At 43.0% G+C, this 26,219-nt stretch overlaps 1 protein-coding gene across 1 annotated transcript in view; it reads right to left on the reverse strand.

The window, feature by feature from the left end:
• Positions 1 to 4,364: 4,364 nt before the first annotated feature.
• Positions 4,365 to 26,219, reverse strand: part of MARCHF3 (membrane associated ring-CH-type finger 3) — a gene marked incomplete at its 3' end in the record, with an annotated part of 55,762 nt that continues 33,907 nt past the window's right edge. Inside the window, exons 3-6 of the mRNA XM_082302267.1 lie at positions 22,418 to 22,631; positions 21,175 to 21,382; positions 8,120 to 8,329; positions 4,365 to 4,523 (exon numbers count right to left, since the gene is read on the reverse strand). Of these exons, the coding sequence (XP_082158393.1) occupies positions 4,365 to 4,523; positions 8,120 to 8,329; positions 21,175 to 21,382; positions 22,418 to 22,608 (768 nt within the window). The 5' untranslated portion in view covers positions 22,609 to 22,631. The remainder of the gene's footprint in view (positions 4,524 to 8,119; positions 8,330 to 21,174; positions 21,383 to 22,417; positions 22,632 to 26,219) is intronic.

Genomic DNA, 26,219 nt, shown 5'->3' on the forward strand with positions numbered 1-26,219 from the left:
TTTGGTACACTTAGAATAAAGAAAATTCCCGTCAGTTCTGTAATGTTTCAACACCAAAGGGAGGGACAAATGTTTTGTAGCCTTGCCATAAACAGGTGTGGAGAGGCTGTCAGCAACAGATTTAAGACCTGAAAACTATTTAAGGACTGAGAGATGTAACCCTTGACTTTTGAAAAAGCTGTCTCCTGTAGAAATGCATATGAAATTAAATTTGAAGTGTGGAATAACACAGTGGGTTAGTGAGGTGTTGGGACAAGGTGTGTTTATTGTCTTTATTGGTCTGGACGAGGGGATTGAGGGCACCCTCAGTAAATTTGCAGACAACACCAAATTGGGCGGGAGTGTGGATCTGCTGTGGGGCAGGAGGGCTCTGCAGAGGGATCTGGACACGCTGCATCCATGGGATGAGGCCAGTGGGGTGAGGTACAACCAGGGGAACTGCTGGGCCCTGCCCTTGGGTCACAACAACCCCCTGCAGCTCCAGACAAGTTTTAAACTGAATATTAGGAAAACCTTCTTCACTGAAAGGGTGGTCAGGCATTGGAATGAGCTGGAATCCAGGGAATCATCATCCCTGGACATGTTCAAAAGCAAACCTGTGGATGTGGCACCTGGGGGCGTGGTTTGTGGTGAACATCAGTGGTGGTGCTGGGTCAGTGGTTGGACTCGATGATCATTTCCAGCCTTAACGACTCTGTGATTCTATGAGTTTGCGTTGTAGTTTTTAAAGATACTTTTGAATACCCAATATTTGGCAGTAAAGAGGCAATGCTCAGTTCTGCTTGCAAGGAAAATGCTTCTTTAATCAACCAATTCTGTGTTAAATGAAGCGCCGGCTCACAAAAAGTAACAAGCAAAGACATTTAATTATTAACAGGTTTTTTTTTTTTTTCAAAGGGAGAGCTTCTTTAGCTCTCTTAGTGCATGAGTCTGTCACAATATCTATTCTCATACCTCTTTCTGATGGTGCCCATTGCATCAAAGGCCAGTTGCATATATTGGCTCCGGGTCCCTTTATGCAGAGTTCTCACTTTTGCCCTGTGTGACTTTGTATTGGTGCAAAGCTGGGTTTAATAAATGAAATGCAAATGACATTGTGAGGTCTCAGTCTGGCAGAACTGTACAGCTGATTAATGAAAAAAAAACCCCAAACAATACCAAAAACTGAAGTATTTTTAATAACTGCTTCTGCTGTGACTTCCTTCCTGCTGAACAGAAAGCTGTGGTATTTCTAAATCTTCATGTAATGTGATGGGCAAGTCCTGCAGGGGAAAGGCTATGTAAAAAAAAGTAAAACTTCCTCACTTTTTTTTGCATTGCACTCATCACACTGAATCTGAATGGGCTGCTTTCATCACTTGCAACTTAAAATAATGACTCAAATAGTGTTGAGTACTGTTCCTTCTGTATAACTTCTTATCTGGAAAAGGAATGTAAATGACAAGGTCAGCTGCATGAGAAGAAAGCATAAAGTTGCTAAGAGGGAAGTTGAGTGACATTTAAAAAAAATAAAAAAGTGGTCAATCATCCTTTCATTAATTATGTCCTTTAATTAATTTTGTTTTGTAAGGAGAGCATAACAAAGGTGTCATTGTACTCTCAGGAGCTCTGCTCGCCATGGCTTCTACTGTGGTTAGTTTTGTCTTTCACTTCTATTCAGACAGAAATGGGTATTGCTGCTGTTGTGGAATATTTGCTGTAATGATCCAGTTTTTATGGAAGTTTGGGCTTGGTGTGGCAGCAACAGCATCAACATGTGGAAGGAAAAAATCAACTCCCATCTGGCAGATTCTTCTGTCTGTAAAGCTTTAGAACAGAAGTGGGATTAAGGAGTAATGTCTCTCACCTCCCAGATCTTGTGTTTTAGGAAAAACGAGGAAAAATGTAAGTATGCTTTTTTTCCATGTTTTTAATGCAATGATGTCCAACTGGATCTTTCCTGCCACTTTTTTTTCCTCAAGAAAATCCATGGGACACTACTGCTGCTGACTTCACCAGACAGTTCTGCTGTGCTGCTGCATCAAGCACAGAAACAGGATGAGTCGTGCATGTGCTAAACTGGACCATACTTGTTCCCTCTGTCTGCTTCAATATGCCTTCTTCAGATGAATGAAGCTGCCTTTGCACCAAAAAAAAAAAAAAAAATTTTAAAATAACACAGGTGAGCTGGGCCAATTCACTGTGCTGATCTCTGTGCATAGACCTTGCATCTTCGCTTGAATAAATGTTTCCCTGAATGTTGTGCCCTTTATTTAATTCCTTATCACCCTAATTTTTGGTTTTATGAAACAAACCCAACAGCAGTACTAAGAATAACAACTCTTTCTGGAGTATCTTCCAAAGAAGGAGAAGCAGTAACAGAGGTTGGAAGAAAGATTACCTAAAGTATGTGTGTAGGCATTAAAACACTGTCTGACAGCATCCTGACCCACCCAGATTTGCTTTACTTCTGGGCCCCTGGACAGCAGATTTTTTCCTACCTGGAAACTCTGCTTAAGTGCGTGTTCAGTCTTCCATCTAAATAGTTATTTACCTTTGGGAAGAGGTATAAAAAAAATAAGTAAATAAGCACTACAGGTTTTAGGCTATCACAGATTTTGTGATATCCATCCCTTTGGAGCCTCGTATAGTTTTCCCTGGAAGAGAAGCAGTTATTCACAGCCACACATGACAAACCCCAGCCTTGTTGTCAGACTGATGAGTGCAGATCTGCAGGTTCATGATTTTCTTACACACCTTGGCTTGTTGTGTAAGTAGCTTTCTGTTGGAATGAGGCTGTTATTGCTTTATATCCCCATGATTCTCCTATCCCCATGACTGGCAGTTACAAAGAACATTGTTAAATAACATGCTCACAGCTAGACTGGTCCACAGACAGAATAAAGAAACTTAACAGATTTGGCTTTGTGTACTAAGCTTTTTTCCCCCGCACAGAGCACACACAAAACATCAAATAACTTCTTGTCTGATGGTAAATACCCATAATACCTTCAACTTTATGAGTAACAAATTATTAGCCTTCCTGCTATGTCTTCCTTTTGATTTTCAGTTCCTGCAGGGTTTGGAGAACAAAGCACCTGGTGGTATTGCCGTCCAAGCACATTTCTAAGAAATTCATCTGTTCAGAGGGGCTTTGTATCAATTTCTCATTCTGGCAGCATTTAGTAATGAGATTTTGTGTAGTTATTTTAAGTAAGTCTGTCTACGTAAGTGCATCTCTTCTGGGAGTGAAGAATTGCTGAATGATTTGGGCATAAAACCAAGGGGAAGTAGATAAAGTCACCCAGGAATAAGGTCTGGTTTCTACACTCCAAATTCAATTTGGTCACCATAGAGGGCTGTGTGTCAAATATTTTAAAAGGTGCTTCAGTGCAACCATGAGAGGTCAGGGTTTGCACAAGCTCTGCCAAATCCTACCTGTCAAGCTGGAGTTTCTGCTGCTCTAAGATAATGCTGTTCTTCATGCAAGATGAGTCCCTGCTTCCTAAAACCTATCTGATGATCTCATTCATTATGTATGCAGAGCTTTCCCTATACAAAAGTAAGCTGTGGAGTTAAATTCAGCTTGGTGTAAGTGCAGGGTAAATTGGCTAAGTTTGAATTCACACCAGCAGAATGTGCACTTCAGTGGAGAATGTGGTGCCTAATTTGTTGCTTCTGCATGGAAAAGTACTTTTTTTTTTTTTTCCTGAGTGCTATGTACTGTAATACTTTTGATAGGAAGATTATTGCAATTTGTCTAATTTTTCTCTTGCGCATGCTCGATTCATAACTGAAGAATCTTCCTCTCAGACCTTCCCTGCCAAATAGGAAATGGGTAAGATAATTTCCTAATCGCTTTGTAGCATTTAAATAATGTGCCAATTTGTAGAACTCATTGCGCACATATTTTAATAATGAAAACATTGGTATAATGGACCTGCAGATAAAATCAAATGAGGAAATGCCATTGCTGTGCCTTAGGAAGCAGAAAGAAGTACTGGTTGCTGTCCAGCTGCCTAAAGAACTAGTACTGTAGGAACAAGAAATCATAAAAACAAAGCACTTTTTAAACCTGTTTTGCATTGTTAATTACCATAGTTTAATACTTTAAACAATAAAAAAAGTTTGCATCGCCTGATGATGCAACAATTAACATATTTGCAGAATCCATAGGGTCCCTGCTAACTAAACACATTTGGCAGCTTAGCAAATGTCACAAATGACTGCAGCACCCATGACTTGAACTCGAGCAGTGATTTATCCCTCTGCAGTCAGTCTGTAAATTCAAATAGCGTGTTCCTGGGCGCTGGATGCTGCCTGACCCCAGCAAGTCTGAGAAAAAACATCTTTAGTGCACGGCTCCTGCTCAGATCTGCCCCAAATCAAACAACTGTCTCCTTTGAGCTCCTTTTGAGGGGCTGCAGGCCCAGCAGGGACTGCTGGGTGGAGGGGACGTTGGCAGACTTTGGGATGAGGAGCATCACCCGCTGATTGTTCCGACGCCACTCGTTGTACAGCCGACAGTGGTACCTGAACGACACCTGGGGACAGAAGGTACACTGCCTTCAGTCACTGTGATCCTGCAAGGAGTCAGCTGGGGCTCAAAATGCCTTCCAGTGGGACAAAACGGGCAAAAAGTGGTGAAAAGAGAGACCTGCCGTGTGGATGGCTCGTGCCCCGAGGTGCCACAGCAGAGGAGAAAAGCAGCCTGTACCTAATTTACCTCTCATTCCCCTTTTTCACAACCTGAAAAATCAGACCTCCTGCCTCTGCCCTCCCAAGAGCTGTTGGCACACATGGAATGAGAATTTGGGATATCCTCTCTTGCTTCAGGTTGCTAGGTTGACAAACAGTGTATTTGTTTGGATGGTGGAGGCTTGCAGGCAGCTGAAGACAGGGCTGTGTGTTCTACCTTGTAAAACTTTACTGTTGAATGCATCAAAGTTGGGATTGCACGGAGGTAATGAGCTGACAGTGTGTGTGTCTCAATTTAGATTGTCTCTGAATTTTTTTTGAATTTATTTTGTTTTGTATTTTAGGTTTTTTGGGTTTTTTGGGGGGGTCTGGGGGGGGTGTTTGGTTTTTTGGTTGGTTTTTGGGGGCTTTTTTGTTTGTTTGTTTTGTTCTTTTTATCAGGTAATTTCAACCTTATTGTGGAAGAGAAATGTGTGACTGCTGTGGAGATGCAAGATAGCTCTGCCCCATGTTTTCAAAAAGTAGTTTGCTACTTGTTTTAGTGGCAACCAAGTGTTGTGGGAGTTGTAGCTGTGTAAGAGGGTGTATATGTGCAGTTCCAAAAAAAACCCAAACAAAAACCCAACAAAAATCAACAACAAACTGTGAGTTTTGAGAGAAATGTGCCACATGATTATTGTGTTCTTGAACTATGGGCAGGAGTTGACCCACGCACTGTGTCCTTTCCTTATTGCAAAAGGGCTGCTTTTAATGGATTAAATTTATCTTTCAATGATGCCCTACAAGGGCTAAAAAAACTCTTTTTTTTTTTTTTTTTTTTTTTTTTTTTAGATCTTTTTACAGCTGTCTGAGGGAAACCTATAAAGCTTTGGTTTCCTAAGCAGTTTTGCAAAGACAGATCTTCAGACTGATTCCCTCAACTTTCAACCTCTATTCCTAAAGCATCCTGCATCTTCTGTTTCTGTGGAGCATTGTGTCTGAAGGAATATGAGAAATCTCTTCTCAAAAGACACTGGAGGAGCAGCAGAATCACTTGGTGTAGTGAGGAGGTTAAAAAAACACCCCAACATCTGCAAGGGTGGGTGCCCTGTGGAATGCAATGACAGCTTCAGGAGAGCGAGCTGGAGTTCAGGTTGAGTTTTCAAACAGCAGAACATGAAGTTCTTTGAGTAACAGCTGCTTTGTTAAATCAGGCATGTACACAACACAAGAGAAAGCAGGTGTGGCCCTGAATTCTTTGTTGAAATGCCAATCCCCTTTTTTGTGTCTGGAGCTTTCTTCTTGGGAGGACCATGCACCTCTTTTGGTGTGTGTAAAAAATATAGAGTAAAAACCAACAGTGTTTTATGGATCACTTCTCTGTTTTAGAGGGAGGGAAAAAACAGCTTCTGGGATGCTAAAAATAACATCCCTCCTGTTCACTGCTCACTGGGATAACTGTGGTGTGTAAATAATCTGTATGCCAGCTTCTGCCCCCAGAGAAGGGAAGCTGATTTATTGGAAGTAAAATGAAGTTTTTAGTTCCCTTAATTTTCACAGGACCTAAAGGAATATTGTATCACTGTGTATGTAATTTACCCTGCAGCACTCAACCTATTCCCTGCACAGCCGCAGCCACGTAACAGGATTCTACCACTTCCAAAAGAGACAAGGAATGTGCCGCTGAAGAATTTGATGGAATTAACTCGTCTGTGTGTGGGACCATTCCTTCCTGCATGACAAGGGGAGCCTGGAGCCCTCCCCAAGGCAAAGCCAGTCTGGGGCTTTCCTACATCACTGAAGGGAGGGTTATTTTGCCTCCCAGCTTCAATAGTTTTGTGATTCAGTCCCCTAAAGGCCTTCCTTGGCCCATCCATCTCCTACTGCCCCGAATAATAAGTTAGAGTGGAATCACAGCTGTCCACAACTGAATGGGCATCAAAGATCCTGAATTTTGATTAAAACAAGCAAGGTGTGCATTTAGATCAGGCTCACTGTCACTGTCATGTTCTCCAAGAGCCAGTAGCACATTTCTCTGTGTGCTTTTGAAGGGGTAAAATTTATAAAGTGAATAGAAGGCATTTTTGCCTCTTACTCTGCAATGCAATACCCAGGGATAGGGGCCAAAGCTGAGATGTTGCAGTAGTTTTAATAAGCAAGGTTGGATGAGTCCATTTGTCATAGCTAATTAAATCCAACAAAAAAAAAAGCCTTTTACAACTTCCAACAATTTTGGTGATGGTGAAGTCTTCCGTGGGTAGACAGGGTTTCACTGTCACAAATGTGTGAATGAGACGTTCCCTTTCGTAGCTTTCTTGGAGATACTTGTGAGGAAGTGTGGCATTTTTGTGTTCCCCCCACACCCCCTTTTCCTCATCTCTCAGTGCAGGGGGTTTCTTGCTGTGGGCTAGATCTACTAATGCATATTTTTAAAGGTGCCAGCTCCTCAGTAGCTTACACAGATCCAAATCTGCTGGAAGGGGTCTGTGTTACGGCATTGCCACAGCCAGTGAGGGCCAGAGCTGTGTGCTGGCCCTGTGGGATGTGGCCATGCCAGCACCATGGGCAGGATGGGCTTTTCCTGCCCCAGTAACACAGCCTGGCACCACCACAGGAGCACTGCTGCGAGTGCACCCCCTCTGCACCCACCCTGCTCTTCTTCCCTTTCCCACACCACGCACAGAGCTGTGAAATGTCAAACAAAGCAGGAACTTGGGGTTTTCAGTGAACTGCTAGGCCATGGCTTGATAAACACCCATTCTGGCAGCTGTCCCCTATTTTCCCCTCGTTTCTGCTGGGCCAACATCCTGTCAGGGCGCTAGGGCCAGAAAATCATCTCAGTTTAACAACTTGACACAGAACAAGGATGGAATGGCATGCAGGTGGCTCGTGCTGGGATGCAGGATGCAATTTAACCTGCATTGCAAAAGCAGCTCTGTTTTTACAGAGCTGGGCACATGCGTGTTCTGCTGCAAACCTCCCTCAGCACCACGAACTAGAGGAAAAGCACAGGAAGCACCCACATCCTGTACTTTTGAATTGTAAAATTGGCAAGATGTTGCATTAGAATAAAATCTGAATCCTCTGTGGCAGCCAAGTTGTTCACCTAAATCTTTTTTTCTTGTATGCTGTGCCTTCACCCTTTGCACATCATATTTGATGAAACTCCCTCCTGTAGCATCTGCCTTGAACTCCTCCATGCTACTTCCCTGTCTCCCTCTTGCTGTCCCCACTGGTATTTGGGATTTGAGAATCCTTACCCTGAAGCAAACTTTCTGGTGTTCCAGGGAACTGGAATGGTGTGGAAGCAAGAAGTCTTTTGCAGATGCAGTTCACACTTACCAGCACAGGAGGCAAAGACAAGCAACGCTCCCTGCAATGGTCTAGAGCACTCTGTGCGTTTAATTTTCCCGTTTGCTCTTTCCCTTATTCCTGTGAGTTAAATAAAATCCCCAATACTTACTAGGGTCCAAAAGAGGTAAATAGTGAAGAGTGCCACAGTGAGTGCAATGAGGCCGACAGCTTCAAGCCTACTACTAAAGTGCAGGTGGTCCACAGCTCCTCGCAGGCACAGCCAGCCGGAGACGGTCGCCAGCGGGGTGATGAACAAAAAGCACACCATGTCCCCAAAGAGAGTCCTCTTCTCGTGCTGGGGGCCCGGATTCCTCAGCCACTGCAGGCAGAACACAGACAAAGCAAGTGTCAGCACAGGGAGGATGTTCTTTTGTCGTTTGCAAAGCACAGACCCACCCCTTTGAGGATTGAACATGGACCACACGCAGGATGTGGCTGTGGATGTCCCTGGTGATGACTAAAGGTTTTTAGCTTTTTCATGCTAAATTGTAGATTTTTAATATATAGCTGTATGGTTGCTAGTACTTTGCCTGGACTCTCTCACATTTCAGAATAATAAGCTAACCCTTTGTAACAGGTTCTTTATATTCTGTTTAGTTGTACCCTCAAAGAGACAGCTTCTTACAAGGATACCTTGTTTTTCACCAGAATCTGAGAGATGTAAAAAGGTATAGGGCAAGCAACCCCCTGGACCAGCTCCAAGGGACAGACCCTGGGGCAACTGGTCTCTAACTGGATGTACCTGCTAGATATACTCATTAATTTACCTTATAAAAATTGTAGACATCCTGTATCAGGCATGTGCATACCTACACTTTGTGCACCTGAAAGCGTCCATTAAAGAGCTGCTTTTTACTTTATCACTCTTAACACTGTTTGCAGGGATTTTCCTTTGTTTTTAGGCAACACTGGTGTAGCGGGTTGAGTTCGAAACCGGGCAGAAACACCAATTAAATGTAGTGGTTTTGGTTCAAAATATTCATTACTTACTTATTTTCCTTCTGTGAGATAAGAATTAGGAGAAAAGCAAAGCAGGCACAAACCTTAAACAGTTGCAGTACAATGAAAGAGTTTTATTACTAATAGAATTAAAAGTAAAGAGACAATAACAAAACAAAATTAAAGCAAATCCCCCCCCCTCCAGCCAGCACTTCTCTCCTTTTACCTAGCTCACACAAGGGATAACAGAACATGGGATGTTAGTCAGTGTTCCAGTTCTTGAAAAGTCTCTCTCTTATGCTTAAGGGAAAAAAGGGTTTTTCCTTCAGTTGCACGTGGTTCCCAAACTGCCACCAACAGCAGATCCGCCCGGAAACAAACAATCTGCTGTGTGTAGAACATCTCTCCCATGAAAAATCTCACAGTTCCTTCACACTGCAAAACATGGGCCATCACATGGGGTTATTCATCTTTTTAAGGATAAGTTCTTTTGGCCTGCACACAAAGGCTCTTCTTCGCCACAAGTCTCTAACAGCCTCTTACTACTATAAAGCCTGGCATCGGCATTCTTCACAATCTTCACAGGCACACGAAGATACTCCATCCCCCCATGTACTTCAAATGGATTAAAGAGACAAACAGTTTGTGGTATTACAGTTTCTTACCACGGCATGCAAGAAGGTTTCTTTTAAGCTGCCCGCCAGAATTGCGGCACCGCCCTCTTTTCTCCCGTCGCCATTTCCAGCTCCGTCCCACGGGACTCACTTCTCTTTCTCTCTGACTCTGACGCCGCCATGCTGAAGGGTGTTCTTGTTCGGCCTTTACAGTGGGGAAAGCCTCGCTCCCTTTGTGCTGCTGGCTGTGTGGTGTCTTCTTCAGTTCAGCACGAAGTGTGCTGGCTGCAGACAGGAGGCTCTGCCGGCTCCCGTTGACTCCGCCGGCTCCGCATGGAGAGGAGAGGGACCCGCCGGTCCCCAGAAGCTGCGCTGGATGGGTTTAGCTGTGAGCAGTCCATGGCTGGGTTTAGCTGCCTGTGGCTCTGAGGCAGTCCCCCCCAGCCACCCAGGGTCCGTGCTGCGGTGTTGGGAAAGGGGGAAAGGGGCAGTGGCCCCAGCCCGGCCCGGCGGGGCCGGGAGGCCCCGAGCTGCCCCCACCTCCCAGCAAGCGAGCTCCGACCAAAAGGGAAAGTCCCGCCTTTCTGTGCGGTTTAAATATGTAAATTGTGAGAAGCGTAATTGGTCTTAAAGACTGTCCATCAACTCAGGGTCAACCCAATACAACTGGAGACCTGACTTTCTCCCCCTTGCTTCCTGCTGGTGTCCACCTCTCTCTGTACCCACCACATCATTTGTTCAGCTGTGGTAAGGGCTGCCTTGAGAGTGGGATGTGTTTAGTGTAGTGCAACTCCTGGCATTTGCCCGCTGGCTTCTTTGAAAAACTCCCTCCTTAATGTTCAGCATCCATAAAATGTTTTAACATTTTGCATGCTATTTTAGGATTTTTGTTTTACATTCAGCTCGTAATATTCGCAAAGCCATTTTCAACTTGTTTGCAGATACCCACATTTAAGCAGAGTTCGAGGCACACAAGGTTATTTTTATTAAGAGGATATTAATCCTGCGAAACAGAGTGCCTGAAAGTCAGTGCTGAAGCAAAGGTTAGGATTGAACAGCTATCAAGCCCACACGCCCACATTTCTATAAACAGGATTTGAGAGAGCAGAGGTGAAAGAAGTTCCTACAACAGTACATTGAGGCCTTTTAATTAAAATAAAACCAAAACCTCGTCACACAAGTCAATATTTGAACAGGAAAACTACTCAGCCCTGTAATTTTTGCCAACATGAGCAGTAGGGTTTGGTCAAACCTGCTCTGCAGCATCCTCTTATGGGTTTTTGGGGCCAGCAGAACCAGATGAGGCTCATGCATCCTTAAACTCTTTGGTTGTCTTGTTTCTCCAAGCATGTTAAATGTGGCAGTAGAAGTCCTGTCCCTTTAGCTCCAGAAACTGAGGCTGAGGAGGCAATTTCATCTCTTCATGGCTTAGTGCCCTAATTTCCAGCCACCTTCTTGGGTTTTGTTTGGTTTTGGGTTGTTGTTTTTTTCGGTTGGCTGGTTGTTTTTTGGGTTTGGTTTGGGTTTTTCTGTTCCTCCCTGTTACAGTGCTGCAGCACTGACTTGGAAAAGCAGCAGGACTCAGGAGTTTTGTCGAGGACAGTGTGCCAGGTAAGGAATATTTCTCATCTAGGTATCCCACTCCTCTATTATTTTCAACCTCTGCTTCATCTTTTCCCAATTTACCCACACCATGAAAACAAATGCTGCACTTATCTCTCCATGTTTGTGAAAAACAGTCAAGAAATTGAGTGCAGCCAGGAACTACTCTGGCACTAGTAGAAAAGACACAAATCAGTAGACAAGTTTGCTTCAGCCTCACCATCTCTCAGGTGGAAATAATAAATAATCTACTTTCTTTTTTCCATGAGGCTTAACTGCAACAGAATGACTCAGGAGCCAAAGATCCATCCTCATGTACAACTCAGGAATTTAGAACACGAAAAATATGTTCATAAATGTTTTTTTGAAGGATGTAGGCTTTTAACTTGCTTGAATACTTCTGAAATGCTAAGGAAGTGCAAAGTGCTTTAAACTAGCTATGTATTACTGTAAGTAAGAAGTTGTAAGGGAAGGTGCCAGTTAAAGAGGGGGGTTCAATACTGACTTTTTCCTTTCCTTAACCAGGAAAGATAATAACCAGCTGTGGAGAGTTCACTCCAACAAGCAGCTAAGCCCCCACACAGCCATTTCCTCACCCCTCCACCCCATCAGTATGAGGGGGAGAACAGCAAGGGGCTGCAAGCTGTTTTCCTCAGCAGAACTTGTGCAAAATGAGGAGACATACAATTACATTTGAGCATCTCTTTATTTTACTGTAGCTTTAAAGAGAGTGCTGAAAAGTGAGTGAAAGTCTCACACTACTTTCCTTGGAGCTTTCAATCCATTTACTTAAAAACACCCCCAAGGGTTTATGCAGAGCCATTCTGGGTTATATCTGTTTGCTTCTGAACAGGTCTGATTACAACCTTCCCCTTGTTCCATTTCCACGAGTCCCTGCAATGTGAAACCACCAAGAAAACGAGAGGAACTGAAAGCATCTGAGAGTAGAGATTGTGCTTTTAAGGGTTTTAAAGACTTTGCAAAAAGGTTTTGTGGAAAGCACTTGTTTGGAAGGTGACCTGGAATAGAAATGCCGAGCACTTGTATGCTTCTCCTTGACCCCAACAGGAATTGCAGGTGTTCAGCACTTTCCCAGGACAGACTTCAAAATTTTGGCACCCATGCAGCTCAGGGAGTGCAAGAAATGGTTCCTAGTTCTGAGCAAGGAGGAAGAAGACCAGGAGTGCAGGGGAGGCAGCATACCTGTCAAGGCATGTGTTATTATCCCCACATTACAATTGGCACTGGACACAGCGCAGTGCACCTGAATTAACACAGCATTTTTCTCTGTGCCATCAAACTTGATTGAAAGTTTGAGCAGATTAAAATGGTGTGAAAATGCTTCACAGGCTGATGGCTCCCTGCTCCTTATGCCTTGTGGCACATGAACAAAGAGTCAAATCCTAGCAATTCAAATATTAGATGAGGCTGTGACAGGTAAGAGTAGTATTAAATAATAAATAAAGCCATCACCAATCTACAGCCTAACCTCAAAAAGCCAGAAGGATTTAATCAGCAAGCTCTGAAGTATAAGTCAAAAGCAAAGATTAAGCAATTTCAGTGGTTGTACAGGTTTCAGTCACAGCACTTATTTTTCTCCTGAAGTAGTGCACACCTGCCTAAATCTGCATCTGTTTCTAGGTTTCAGTCATTTGTTTTGGGAATGGAATGGGCACTGTCAAGTTAACTTTATAGCTAAAAAGCCAAGTCAACTAATCCTTTTGTACAACTCATAGCCACACAGGGATCCTAACAAAGCCCTGAGCTAATTAATTACTGTGGCAGTAAGGTATGGACTACCCTGCTGGCCAAGAACTAGATGTAAGGCCAGATGAAGCTGTCAGATCTGCACTGTGAAACTCTTGAAATCTGACCCATTAAAATGTGTCAATGTGCCCAATTATTTCTGCAATAAATGGAGACTCTCAGAGTGATAATTTCCATTTGGGGGAGGGAGAAAGAAAAAAAAGAGGTTATAAAAAGGGTCGTGTTTAAAGTAAAATGCTGGCCTGCCTGGCATTTTGTGAAGTACAATCTTAAAGGGATCAGCATTCCCTGTTCCTGATCCACAGGTAGAGAGCTGGAGTAACAAGACATGAAACGAGCTCAGCAATGGCAGAAAAAATGAATTCAAGAACTTTAAGCGCAGCACCTGATGCAAAACCCAGTCTTACTTACTTATTCTCCATTTGAGAATACAGCACCTCAGAGGGATGGGGGTCCACATTTATCTCAGCAAAGTCATTCCCTAAATTCATCTTGGGGAAAGCCAGATGGGAGAACTGAAGGGGGACATCAGTGAATTAAAAGTGCTACTTAAGCTGAGGGACAAGGCTGCCTTAAGAAAAAATGGATAATAATTGTCCACAAATAAATTTAGGATGAGAATCAGGAAAAAAGTCCCCATCCTTCAGAGGATCCAGCTCTGGAACAGCCTCCCAAGAAGGGCAGGTTAGGCCAAAACCCTAAAAGCTGACACAGTTTTGAGAAGGACCTTGCTTACATTCTGAGAGAGATTTTTTGATGTACCACATTCGACTTGACAAAACACTGTGAACACACCTGGGGCTCCTTCACCCCACACACGTAACACACAGAGAAAGATTTGCTGCAGTCACTTCACAAGGCAGAGCTGAAATTGGAGAAGGAAATCATTGGAACAAGCAGCAGCCAAGGACCAGAACACCCTGGAGAGGCTCAGACTCTGAATTTATCTGTCCTAACCTAAATGAGCTGCCAGCAGAACACTGCTGTAAAACACCTCCACGATTCTGAGCTGTCTCACCACTGCCAAAGGCCAAATCCTGGAAGGGCTCATCTCCACAGGTCTAACTTCAATTAGATGACTAACAAATGTAAAAGTAAAGTGTGTGCACAGTGGTTTTCCTGACCAGATCCCAAGGCTACAATCTGTTTCTGCTGGAGAGCACCCTCTAGTTCTGTACATTTTTCTTGGAGAAATTATTTTAAACGTTGCTGGAGTTACACCACGAAGCAGGGGGGGGAGAGGACAGGAAGGAATTATCTCCCCTAAATGCATTTTCCTTTGAGCTAAAAATAGCTCACTGCACATCAAAACTTATCAGTTCATTTTGTCGTTTTCACGCTGATGGCTCAGCAGGGAGTCCTGGTGGAAGCAGGCTGTACACAAGCTGAAGTGCTGGAAATTACTGTGGTTTCTGGTTTCATGCCAGCAGCGACCAGTGGGAGCATTTTGCCTTGGGCTTTAAGCACAGAAAGCCTGATATTGCCTGGGTTTTTTAGAATGTTTCTCTGGAATGAAGAACATTTTTAAGGACCAGGAGCAGCGTTTATTGCCCCTCCCCAAAAAATTGCATCTGAACCAATTTTTTTCCTGACCCTATTTTTACTCGGAATGTCCATTTTAATGTTTTTCAGTGAAATGTTTTGAAACTTGGCTTAATGATGTGTAACTCAAAAACAAAATCTCCCAGACTAGAATGGAATATATGCTTGTTTTCAGTGCCATGAAACATTTTGGGTGCCTTGAAACTTTCCTGGATTAATGTTTTGCCAAGGCAAACAAACATTTGACAGTTACCTTTTGGCTGAAAAAAATATTTATGCTTCAGTTCTTGGGTTTCCTCCTTATATCAAACATTCAGTTGCTGGCACAGTGATATTGTCTTTAGTAGATGATTTTAGAAAGGCCATGTTGACAGCTCACAGAGATGTTTCTTTGCTCTCAAAGACAGAGGCCTGTGTATTTGAGAGTTGGAATCAAAATTATTTCATCTCTATAATGTTATTGTGCCAATATTGTGGCCTCTTTGTAAATTATTCTGCTCTTTCTTAAGTTTAACCCCTATTTTAACTCAAATTCCAGGGAATATTTTAATTGTGGATGTCTCTACGAACCAGGGCTTCTTTTTGAAATAGCAAAGGAATTTTGCTACGTTTGCATGTTTCTGAAAGGGGAAGAATTACGTTTTCCATTGTAAGGATGGTGCATGATAAAACTTTGAAGTTTTGCTCTGTTTTGTTTTCTAGAAAGGATAAACCACAGCACAGACAGCTGGTGTTTTGCCCCATGACAAATAACACTGGCAAACTGGTGAGAGGGGATGGGGAGAAGGCTGAGGCATCCAACAGCTTTTTTGCCTCAGTCTCCAATGGCAGCCTCTCCTCCCACCCTCCCGAGGGGATGGAGAGCAGGGTGGGCACTGGGGGAAAGGAAAGATCCTGTTCAGGGCCAGCTGAGGAACCTGGACGGGCACAGGTCTGGGGGACCCGCAGGGATGCACCCCAGAGTCCTGAGGGAATTGGCTGGTGGAGCTGCCGAGCCACTCTCTGTGACACTGGAAAAGTGCTGGCAGTCAGTGAGATCCCAGGTGAGTGAAAAAAGGGAAATATTGCCCCTACCTTCAAACCACATGGAAAGGAAGACCCTGGGAACACCCACCTGTCAGCCTCCCCTCTGTGCCTGGGGAGCTCGTGGGACAGACCCTCTGGAAGCTCTGCTGAGGCTCACAGGGCACAGGGACGTGGCTGGGGACGGCCAGCACAGCCTCACCAGGGACAAGTCCTGCCTGACCAACCCAGTGGCCTTCTCTGATGGGGTGAGCACACCAGTGGACAAGGGAAGGACTATGGGCATCACTTACCTGGGCTTCTGCAAAGCCTTTGACAGAACAACCTTCTGTCTGAACTGGGGAGAGATGGATTTGAGGGATGGACTGTTGGAAGTGTTCCAGGCCAGGCCGGATGGGGCTTGGAGTAACCAGGGATAGGGGAAGGTGTCCCTGCCCATGACAGGGGTGGCACTGGATGAGATTTAAGGTCCCTTCCAGCCCAAACCATCCTCTGATTTTATGATACACAAAGCTCCACCAAGCAGCAATAATATAGTGGTCCATGGATGCGGTGTCCAGTTTCTGGATTACACACACTCAGCCTCTAAAACAGGATTAGCAATTCTCTGGTAGTGAAAGCAAATAGCAGAGCTTGCTCGGTGGCACTCTAAAAATCTATGAAAGTTCTTGCCGGTCCAATTACATAATGCTATAATTTTTTACCATTAGTCTGGCTCACTGCTGTTCTGTTTTCCTACTAGCCACTTTTACTTTATATTTTTGGAGATGCTTGTGTCAGTTAGAAAATTTCAGGATGTGTCAAGAAATAAAGATTTTGTGGAACTGTGGGAAAAGCTCTGTTTCTTTCTATCTGTGCATTTTTCCAATGCTCTCATTCTGTTTTGGGTGACTGTCTTCCCAGTTATGCAGACAAATATATGCGTTCAAGAAAATCAACAAAAATCACATTTTGCATTTTAAAACAAAAGCAAAGCAGAGATTCACTGTTGGCAACACATACTTCCACACACTGTAAATGTCCTGATCTATAAGCTCAAATATATGGGAATGAAGGACATGATAGATAATAAATGCTTGATAGGTCTACAAAAAGACAAGTGCAATAAATCGTAGCACTTCTATTTTTTTATCTTTGAAAACTGCAATCACCTTCCCCCATCTTGCTCATTCTTGAAGTATCTCTGATTGTTCATTTATTTGTCCTGGAAAATTTCCTCGAGTATTTTTGCCCTTGATTGTTATAAATTTAGGAATGAGCAGTTACAGATGTGATGGTTTGAATTAGTCTGTTCTCTGATAAATAATTTTTTTTTTTTTTTTTTTAATGGGGAGTGGTTTGCTCTTGTTTGCACTCCTGCTGTCAGTACTAGAAGAAAGATTTGTGCACTGTAGCAAATCCTTGTTGCAAGGAACATAAAACAACTACTTAATTTCTCTTTAAAGGAGAAAGAAGATTCTGGTTTGGTCTCTGGTTTTCACTCCATTAGGAATAAATAGATCAAAAAAAATGCATCTTGGAGAGTTTATGGTTTTAAAACTGTGCTGGGGAGTTTATTACTTTTTATTTTAGTACTTTTTTAAACTCAGACATACTTCTGCTGAAAATATACATGGCTACTTCAAATTCTCCCTGTGTCTTGGTCTCAGGAGGATTATTTTCACAGCTGAAGACAACTAGGTACAAAATGTGTCTCCATCACCTTGCCCTTTTAGGGACAAGAAAGGAAGGAGGATGGACACACCTTAATTATCTGCTCCCAGCCCTAATATGCTGTACGGACAGCTGCATTTCCTCCAATCTTTGATTTATGAAAGTTTTCCTGGTTGGTTACTATGCTGAGGAACCATTTATTTTCCTTCTGGCTTGAGGCATCATCCTTTTATAAGCTACCTGCAGCAAATCTGGTGTCTCTTCATTACAGTAATTTAATGCTAATGACTTGCTTCACTGAACAGTGGAGAGGAAAAATAAATAAAAATAATCCCAGCAGATAAAAACACTGTGACTCGAAGTCTTGCAAAGGGAATAAATTCATATTTCAATGTAAGGCTTGGGGAAGTTTTAATTTATAATGTAAGCTCATCTTAACTACTTCATGCATAGGTGTACATTTTAGAGGGGTTTTAAATTTATTTTACCTTACTGATAGAAGCTTTATAGACAGCAACACAGTGGGAAAAACTGAAGTTAATTTCAGCGCAATATTGCTGTGATTATCCTGACTTTATTTTTTCTCCTAGTCATGCTGTTTTGCTTATGGGCTTTGTATTGTTAATTAAGTATTAAAAAATAAAATTCTATTTGTTTGCAAAAAAAACCAAACCAAAAAACCAGAAAAACAAAAAACCAACAGGTACCAAATCCTGGTTGTTTCAAGACAGGTAAGTAACTTACAAGCAATACAAGCCTGACTTACATGGTCACATAATACTCTTATACCATTTTTATGCCTTAGCTGGTTGTTCCCTAACATTTTATTGCAAATAAATATATTTGTACTGCCATGTTTTGTGCCTGCTTCTGTACTGAGCCAAGTGGAAGCAACACAGGCACAATATGGATATTGAAATGGAGATGATATATAACACTTTCATAAAGGTTGACTAATCTTTATGCTGAAACATAGGAAAAGGAGCTATGTGGATAATACCACACATTCCTGGTGCAGATTTCTTCCTGTGGATTGGCTGCATTAAAAAGGCAGCTTGTATAAAACTGGAAGGTCCATAAAAGTCAGTAATGGACTTACTTCAGTTTGAGATTTCACTGAGCTGGTTTTGAGGTCCTTGGCTGGCTTGTCACAAGGAGTATCAAATCCATGCATATCAACCACCATATTATAGGTTTCTCTTTCCTTTGGCACAGAGTGGAAGGGGTGGGTTCAGACCCTGGCTCCTTGAACTGAATTTTGCAGTACTGTGAATGCTGAAGGAGGGGTTTAATCACCACCATAGTGCCTGATTCACGTTCCCAGTGTGGAAACACAGTTCTTCTGGGGAGAACAATACGATTTTAAAAAAAGAAACCAAGAAGCTTCACACATTTATTGTTGAGAGGATGGATCTGCCTGATAGACTGCACTACCATTGCCTGATGCTCTGGTTGGGTTTTGGGCATCAAACAGCCAGCACATTGCACATTTCTGGGGAGAAGATTCTCCTTTAGACAAAAATATACAACCTGTGGCAGAGACAAAGGAGAAGCACAGAAACTCCTCTGCTGCTTCCATAATGATGGAGACAGGGAGGAGGGAATATGGCTGAACCATCAGCCATGTCACTGATTCCATTTCAAGCTCACTGTTGCTGCAGCCTCTCCTGCTAACAGCAGGAATAAATTCACATATGACATTTATAGATAATACAAGTAAAGTATCTCAATTTGTTTCCACTGAAACAGATTTATTCCAGGCCCATGTCTAAGTCACCAGGAAGCAGTGATCAATCCAGTGAAGGGATGAAGAGAACACATAATAGCATGCTGTTTTCTTTTCTTTGTTTTGGGGGGGCGGGCCTTTAAGAAAGAGTATAATATGTCTTGCAATAGTCAAAAACACCTTTTTTTTTTCTTTCCTGGTGGAAGATCTCAGAGAAAAGATCAATATGATGACTGATTGCTTTGAGCATTTCTTCACTACCTGTCACTGACCCCTGAATGGGATGTATTCTCTCTGTGAGATAGGGCCTGTTGAGGAGTTACGGGATAGCTTTGTAGAATCCGTGCTCTATAAATCACTTTATGAGTACAATAGTCCCTCTTGACCTAGTAAATGCAGTGGTAAGACTCACCATTCACCTCCAGTGAAAGGAGGACCATTTACTCTTTCCATTGTCTAGGTCAGGGGAAACTTTAGAGAAATAATTATCTCATTAAATGAAGAGAACTTAGACACCCCACTCCAAACGTACACACACTGTGGTATCAAAAGCAGATGGCCACTTTGGCTTGTCACTTGCCCAAACATTACAGCAAAGTTTTTGTGAGAAATGCAAAAAAAACACTGCACCTGATAAACCTCCTTGCCTGTCCTCACACTCAAGGTAACACAGAGAGACAGGCATGAAAGTGCTTTTAGGACACAGAGGATGAGGGAATCTGGCAACTTGGCACCTGCTTTAGTCCTGCTTTGGGAACTCTCAGATTTGCTGCAATTATTTGTGTGGGGAGGTCTTTGCATTTCAAAGCACTGTGTATTAAATAAGTAGAAACTTCCAGGACAAACTTGAATTACACTGACAGAAATCAAGAAGTTTGATTATCTTCCTGCTTAATTTTCCCCCTGGCATACAGCTCACTTTAGCTACTCTTTGTCTCTGCTGCTCTCAACTTTAGAAGTATGTCTTCAGTTCCCTTCTAAACAGTAAACATATCCTTTTTAAAAGGATTGGGGGGTTTTATGATCTTTCCTGCAACTGCATCAAGCTGTTGATTTCTGCACTAAAATACTGTGGGTGTAAGTAGCTGAGAAGGCAGAAAATATTGAGCAGTAAAGATAAAAAACATTTTACTATGTTTCAGAAATGTTCTTGTTCATGGTTTTCATTTGTCCTCAACTGAGAAATAAATGACAGGTTTACCATTATTACTCTAAATATCATTGTTGTTGTTTCTACTATTTATTACTGCTTTTGCCAAAAAAGAAGCCTCACTTCATCAGGGAACAATCAAACAACCACAGTGCCCCAACCTGTGTAGGGTCAGCTTTGCTTTCAGCTCCTTCCATCATAATTTTTACTACTGTAACTCCTTCCACCAGTTTTGACACAGTTTACAGGAACAACTAAGATGCACAGGAAAGACATTTTGTCCTGAACCCAAGCTCTGCATGTAGGTGCCTCTGTCACCAGCTGGTACAAAATGATGCTTCTCCTTCATGTTGTCAAATGTTATTTGTATTTCACTTTTAATTCCAAAAGAAACTGTAACTTTGCTTCATCTTTTTCCAAAATATAATGAGGGAGAAAAAAGGTCATTAACAGTGTCAAGAGACTGAACTTGCTTCGGTTTCTTTTCTTTTCCTGAGGGCCAAACATACCCTAAAACTCAGAAAACTTAATGAAGCTGCTATCTATAGTTGGCAAAAACTGAATTTTCATTGATAAGGGAAGAACAATTTTCCAATCCAATGTTGAGTCTGGCACATAGGCAAGAAGAGGCCAAAAGGTCACTCACAAATGTCTAAACATGCCAGATACTGAACAAGATAAATTCCTTCTTGATGACTTTGACATGGAAACTGGGTTTCTAAAGCTCTTAAGTTTGTCACCTCTCTCTCAAAAGCAAGGAGAAAATAAAATTCCTTACCTATATTTAATATTCTGAGTCCAGACAGTTGTCTCACATTCCACAGAAACTGCTCCTTACCTCTCTTCCACCCTCAACCAGGCCGGCTGGCATTCTAGGAATACCCTGCACACTGCTTCCTAAATCTTCACTCAGGTTCAGAGTGAAGCAAATCCATTGATCCCATTCTTAATCACTTGTTTTGATTTGGCCCAAAACGAGGAGTTTTGTTATTCCCTGCTCTTTCCCTGAGCCCCTGTCCTCATGTTTCCAAACACCAAAATTCACTTTGGCTCCCGTGGATCCGCAGAGGCTTTGTGATGCCTGTGTAAAAGCAGACGAGGTTTTGTCAGTAAAACTAAGACTTTGGGGCTGTGCCCCACGTACTGACCTCCACCAGAGGCCTGGGCTTGCGCTCCACTGCAAACCTGAAGTGGCAGAGCTCACAGTAGCTGGTGTTGGAGGATGAAAGCCAGTGCTCCAGGCAGCTGCGGTGAATGGTCCCCAGGGTCCCCGTACACTCGCAGGGGGACAGCAGCTCCTCGTGGCTGCTGCCCTCGTGGCAGATCCTACAGATGGGACGGTCATTGAAGGGGCTGCTGCAGGAGAGGGAGAGAAAACTGCTGGTCACTGCACAAGGCTGTGGCATAGCCTTTTTCTGTGTCACGAACTAACGGTGTGCGAAATATTTGAGTTTAAGAGTACTTTGCTCTGTAATTAGTAATCCAAGCTGCTGGGCTAATGGTTTAAGGCATTTTGGCCTTCTTGTTTAAAATATCTCTTCTGTTAGGGGGGAAAAGTGCAGAGTGAAAGACATTGGAGTGGCAGATGAGAGGCAGAAGAGCAAGTGCTTCTGTACTTTTTTATTCCCCAGCTCCTCACAGACCCGTGGTGTAGCCACCTCAAGAAATCCCAAAGTGCATCAGGGAGGTTTTCAATCTGCCTCAGCTGGACACTTCTTGTTGTAGTGGTGATCCTCTGACCTAAACATTGTTTTCACTGGCCAACAGCAAAGAGCTCCTGAAAGAGCAGCACCGTGCCCTGGAGTACAGTGAAGGCAGGGCCACAACTTCAGGAAACCACATGCAAGCAGAAAGCTCTTGTCCCTGGAAAGAGTTTCCCTCTCCTTGGGACATCATACAGGGAGGTCAAGGAGTCATACAAACAGACCTGAAAAGGACTGTACCAAACACATCCCTGCTGTGTGGCTGCCTGTGGGTATTTCTTCTGCACTGCTTTAAGATCCATGAAGTTTTTCCAGCACTCCACCAGCGAAGACAAATTTAATTTTGACCCAAGCATCAAGTCTAGATAAGGCCAAAGCCTTCAGAATGCTCTTTCTTTCTTCTAATGAGAACAAAGCCAGTCTGAAGCAGGCTTCATAGGCATAAATTAAACATATTTCACCACTAATCTGCTTCTCTAAACCAGCAGCAGAAAGAGCTGGCCATTCAGTTGGACAACAACTGAAGCTGCAGGACTGATGCTAGAAACAGCTTGTCTGGCTGCTCAGCACGCTGGCTGGGGAAGCATTTAGGAAATGTGGTGCATTCTGTAGCATGGCCATGACGAAGCTGGGATGGGGGTCCAACCAGGCGGGAAGGGGCCTGTCCCTCGCGCTGTCCCCCACCTACCTCTGCACGGCGAGGGTCCGCACGACGGACGAGAGCAGCTGCCCGTCCTTGGAGGACACCTGCATGACATACTGGGGACAGCTGCTGGCCAGGCCCCCGCTGCTGCTGGCCAGGCTCTTGCCATCAGGGGCTGGTGGGCGCGGGCACTCCGGAGGGACTCCCGGCAGGTGGCTGCAGCGGCTCGTCCTCATGGCGCTGGGCCGCGGGTCCCCATCTAGGCAGGAGGAAGGACAAGGAGGTGGTGTGGGACACATCTGTCCCTGTCTGACCAACACCAGGCGTGAGAAGGAGCATCCCTCACTCCCCACCCCGGATTTCCGAAGCCCACTCGGCAGGGAGAGCGAGTTCGCAACATTAGGTGTCACAGGAAAACAGTCGGTGCATCCCACAAGCAGCAAGCCAACAACCCTGCTTTTTCCTCTCTGCAGACTCCTGAAGTCACAAGTGATAAACAGAGAGGCTGAACCTTTTGCTGCTCCCCCTCCAAATATATCAGAGGAATATTCAATCTTCACCCTTTGCACTTTTAAATTTAAAGGTTCTGCCACTGTCCACCAGTGGGGAAAGTTATGTACTGGAGGAGAAAATGGCTGATCAGCTTCAAATCCCCTTTGAAAACACTTCACTGCTGCTCGGTGTCTCTCCTATCACCAGCCTGCAGCAGAGAACAAACCTGGCAATTAATCCTGTACAGGACTTTATTCACACAAACCTGCTTAATAGCAGCCTGTGCACAGCAGTAATTTATGCTACAAGGTGAGGCAGAAATCACAGCCTGCCCGCATCTCTCTTCTCTATTTTGCTCCTTCTTGCATCCCTGGTAGTGTGTTTTGCATGGTGCTTTCAATAGTAATCGGGAAGGAAGGGTTATGCTGGGAACAAGGAGCCTGGGCATGTAAATTCCTGATATTTTGGTGGGATGCTCCTGGCTGGGTGGGTTTGTCGTGGAGGGGAGGCTGCGTGGCTCCACCTGGATGTGTCCCTGCTCTCTTCCCCTTCAGGTCAGGCACCAAAAACACACATGCAGGGTGGATTAATCCCTCTGCAAAAGGGGGAAAGATTCCCTAGCATGCCTTGGGACGCTTGGCTGCAGTCACATGTAAACCTTGCAGGTTGCAATGATGATATTCCCATGTTAAAATCAGGAGTTTCACCCTCAAAAAAAGTGTTCTGTGTTGCATGCCATGGCTGTGTGGTGTCAGCACTGCAGCTGAGAAGAATCTTTAAATACTAAACGTTAATAAAACCCTTTAAACAGGGGTGTTTCTCCAAGGGTTTAGAAGAAACCTTGTGATTTGCCTCTGTTGGATTTGAGTAATAGCAGCATTAACCTTGGGAAGCCCCCTGAAGGGATGTATTTGGCAGTAGGATTTTGCTGCACGTGAGGACTAAGGAGGATGCTGGACCACTTGCACCATGCAAGTTTTCACACAGGGACTTGTATTCTTAGAAAGGCTTCTAAAATAGGAAAATGCTTTGGCAAAGCGTTTGTTTTGCAGGATTACTTCAGCTATTCTCAGACCACACATACCCCAGGGAGCGAGCTGGAGACTGATGAGACAGCTTACAGGGATTAGAGTGTTCAGAGAATGGAGAATGGACTCTGGGCTTAATTTACAATGAAAATGAAGCAAATGGCTCTTGTCAAAACCATTAACATATAAAAGATGCAGACATTTTAAGAGAATAAGAGCCACAGACTCTCCAAGGAGACCACGGTGTTCAGCAACATTTTAGCTTTAAAATCCATGCTGAGACTCTTTAACAAGAATGTTCAGCTGCTGAGTAGCTGCTTCATTAAACTTAAAAAGCCTAAGATGTATCATGCTTACAGACCCACGCAGCAGAATTATATATTTCTTTCCTGATTGCTTCACTGACCTCATTAAGTACAACAGTGGGTTTATAATTTCATATAAAGTGACCATCCAGGCCTTTACAAACACATCCATCAGTAACTTGATGAGTTTGGAGCACTTGCTGGAGCATCAGAAGATGCAACTAAATGCAAAGCTTCAAAGCACGCGGGAAATAATCTGGCTATATCTCAGCAACATTAATTCAAATTTCTGTCTACAGCACTGCATTGATATCCCACTTTGGCAGAGCAGATAAACGTAATCCCTTTCTACCTCATTCATTTTGTAAAAGGAAGTTGAAAGTTACAACACATTTTTCCGAATTCAGAAGAACCACTTTCACGCAAGATCAGTGCGTGTGCCTGAAAAGTAATGCAATTACAGAATTAAATTATATGTGCTTTAATAATGAACTCCATGGTAAATAACGAAGATTAGTTGTCCTGAGAAGCACAGAGATCCTTAACAAACCTGAAGTCAAAGCTGACATTAAGGAATTGTAAATCTTACCAGCCACAAACCTCCAAAGTCAGTATTTACCTATATGTATGTATTATGTCAAAAAGCTTTTCACCTGAAACAGGTGGAAGTCTGTTAAAAATGCCTCAATAAAAGAGAAAATGAAGAACAAGAACAGGAAGATGTGTTTAGATAGTATTTATGAAATCTAGCAGTATTAATTTGGGGAAGACAAAATATCAATATTTTTTCCAGACGTCAGAAAATTCTGAGAAAAGTGGCTGAATTTGGCATGATGAATGTATCTTAGTATTTAGCTCCTCTCTCTTTCTTTTCTGTGTTTTCAGTAGTCTTAATTTTTCATTTACATATATATATATGTATGGGTTTATGGGTAACAGAACAAAAGTAAAGGTATTCCAGGTATTTTCTTCATGCAATAAATGTAAGAACAATGACAAACCAACCAATAAACTCAAGCAAATTATCTGAGGCCATGTTGAAGCTAGGCAGAAGATTCAAGTGCAAAACACATCCTTTGCTCCATAATAATTCATAGGATGCTATATTCCTATACTCCTACATTCCTTTATTCCAATTTAATAGATTTATGACTTCTGTGTCAGGAAAACCCCACAAAGCTCAACAAATGCCAGTGAGCAAGACACTGCCACTCCCATCAAATTGCACTCAAATAAGATGTTAAAACCCAGCATTACTGCCCTAAAATTAAAATTATAGACAAAGCCATCTGCAGAACTGGAATACTACTGGAATCCTTGTCACGCTCTTTCTGACTGTGCATGAATTCACCCCAATTCTCAGACCCACAAAGCATCATCAGGGTGATGAGTTAAATTATCACAGCAGAGTTTGTTTAGAGCAGCAGTGTTTTCCTGCTGAAGCTGTGGGTGGCTGAGATTTGCACAAGACAAAATGATCTTTACACTTCAAGCAGTGGGTTGCAAATCTTGAACAGATACTCGTGGAGTTGCTCCCTTTTCCTTCTCTTTCAGCATCTCTGCTAAGAAAAGCACTTATTTAACCTCTCAGTCATGGTTTCAAACTTGGAAACCCATTCACCTTTCTTATTCCACGTTCCCACTAGTGACCCAATTACTTTCAAGAAACGCAATGCGAGCTTGCATCAATCAGGTTCGAGATTTAAAAATATGCATGAAAAACCACCAGCATCCCACAAGGAGACATTTTCCCAAGAAATACTGCATTATTTTTTAAAAAGACAGCCGAAATAATAATACCAATACTACTTCTACAAATAATAATGACAATAACAGACCAAACCAAAAACAAAAAAGCCCCCACACCCACAAAAAATTGCAAATACATACACACACAAAAAAAAAAAAGAAAAAAATCCAAACCAACACCAAGACAAACACCCTCCAGTTTTCAGAAGTTTCAGAAATGTACTTTTATTTCCTATTTTTATATTTTGACATATTTTTGATGAGTTTACTCCA

The sequence above is a fragment of the Coloeus monedula genome (assembly GCF_965178545.1).
Source record: "Coloeus monedula genome assembly, chromosome: Z".
NCBI lineage: Eukaryota > Metazoa > Chordata > Aves > Passeriformes > Corvidae > Coloeus > Coloeus monedula.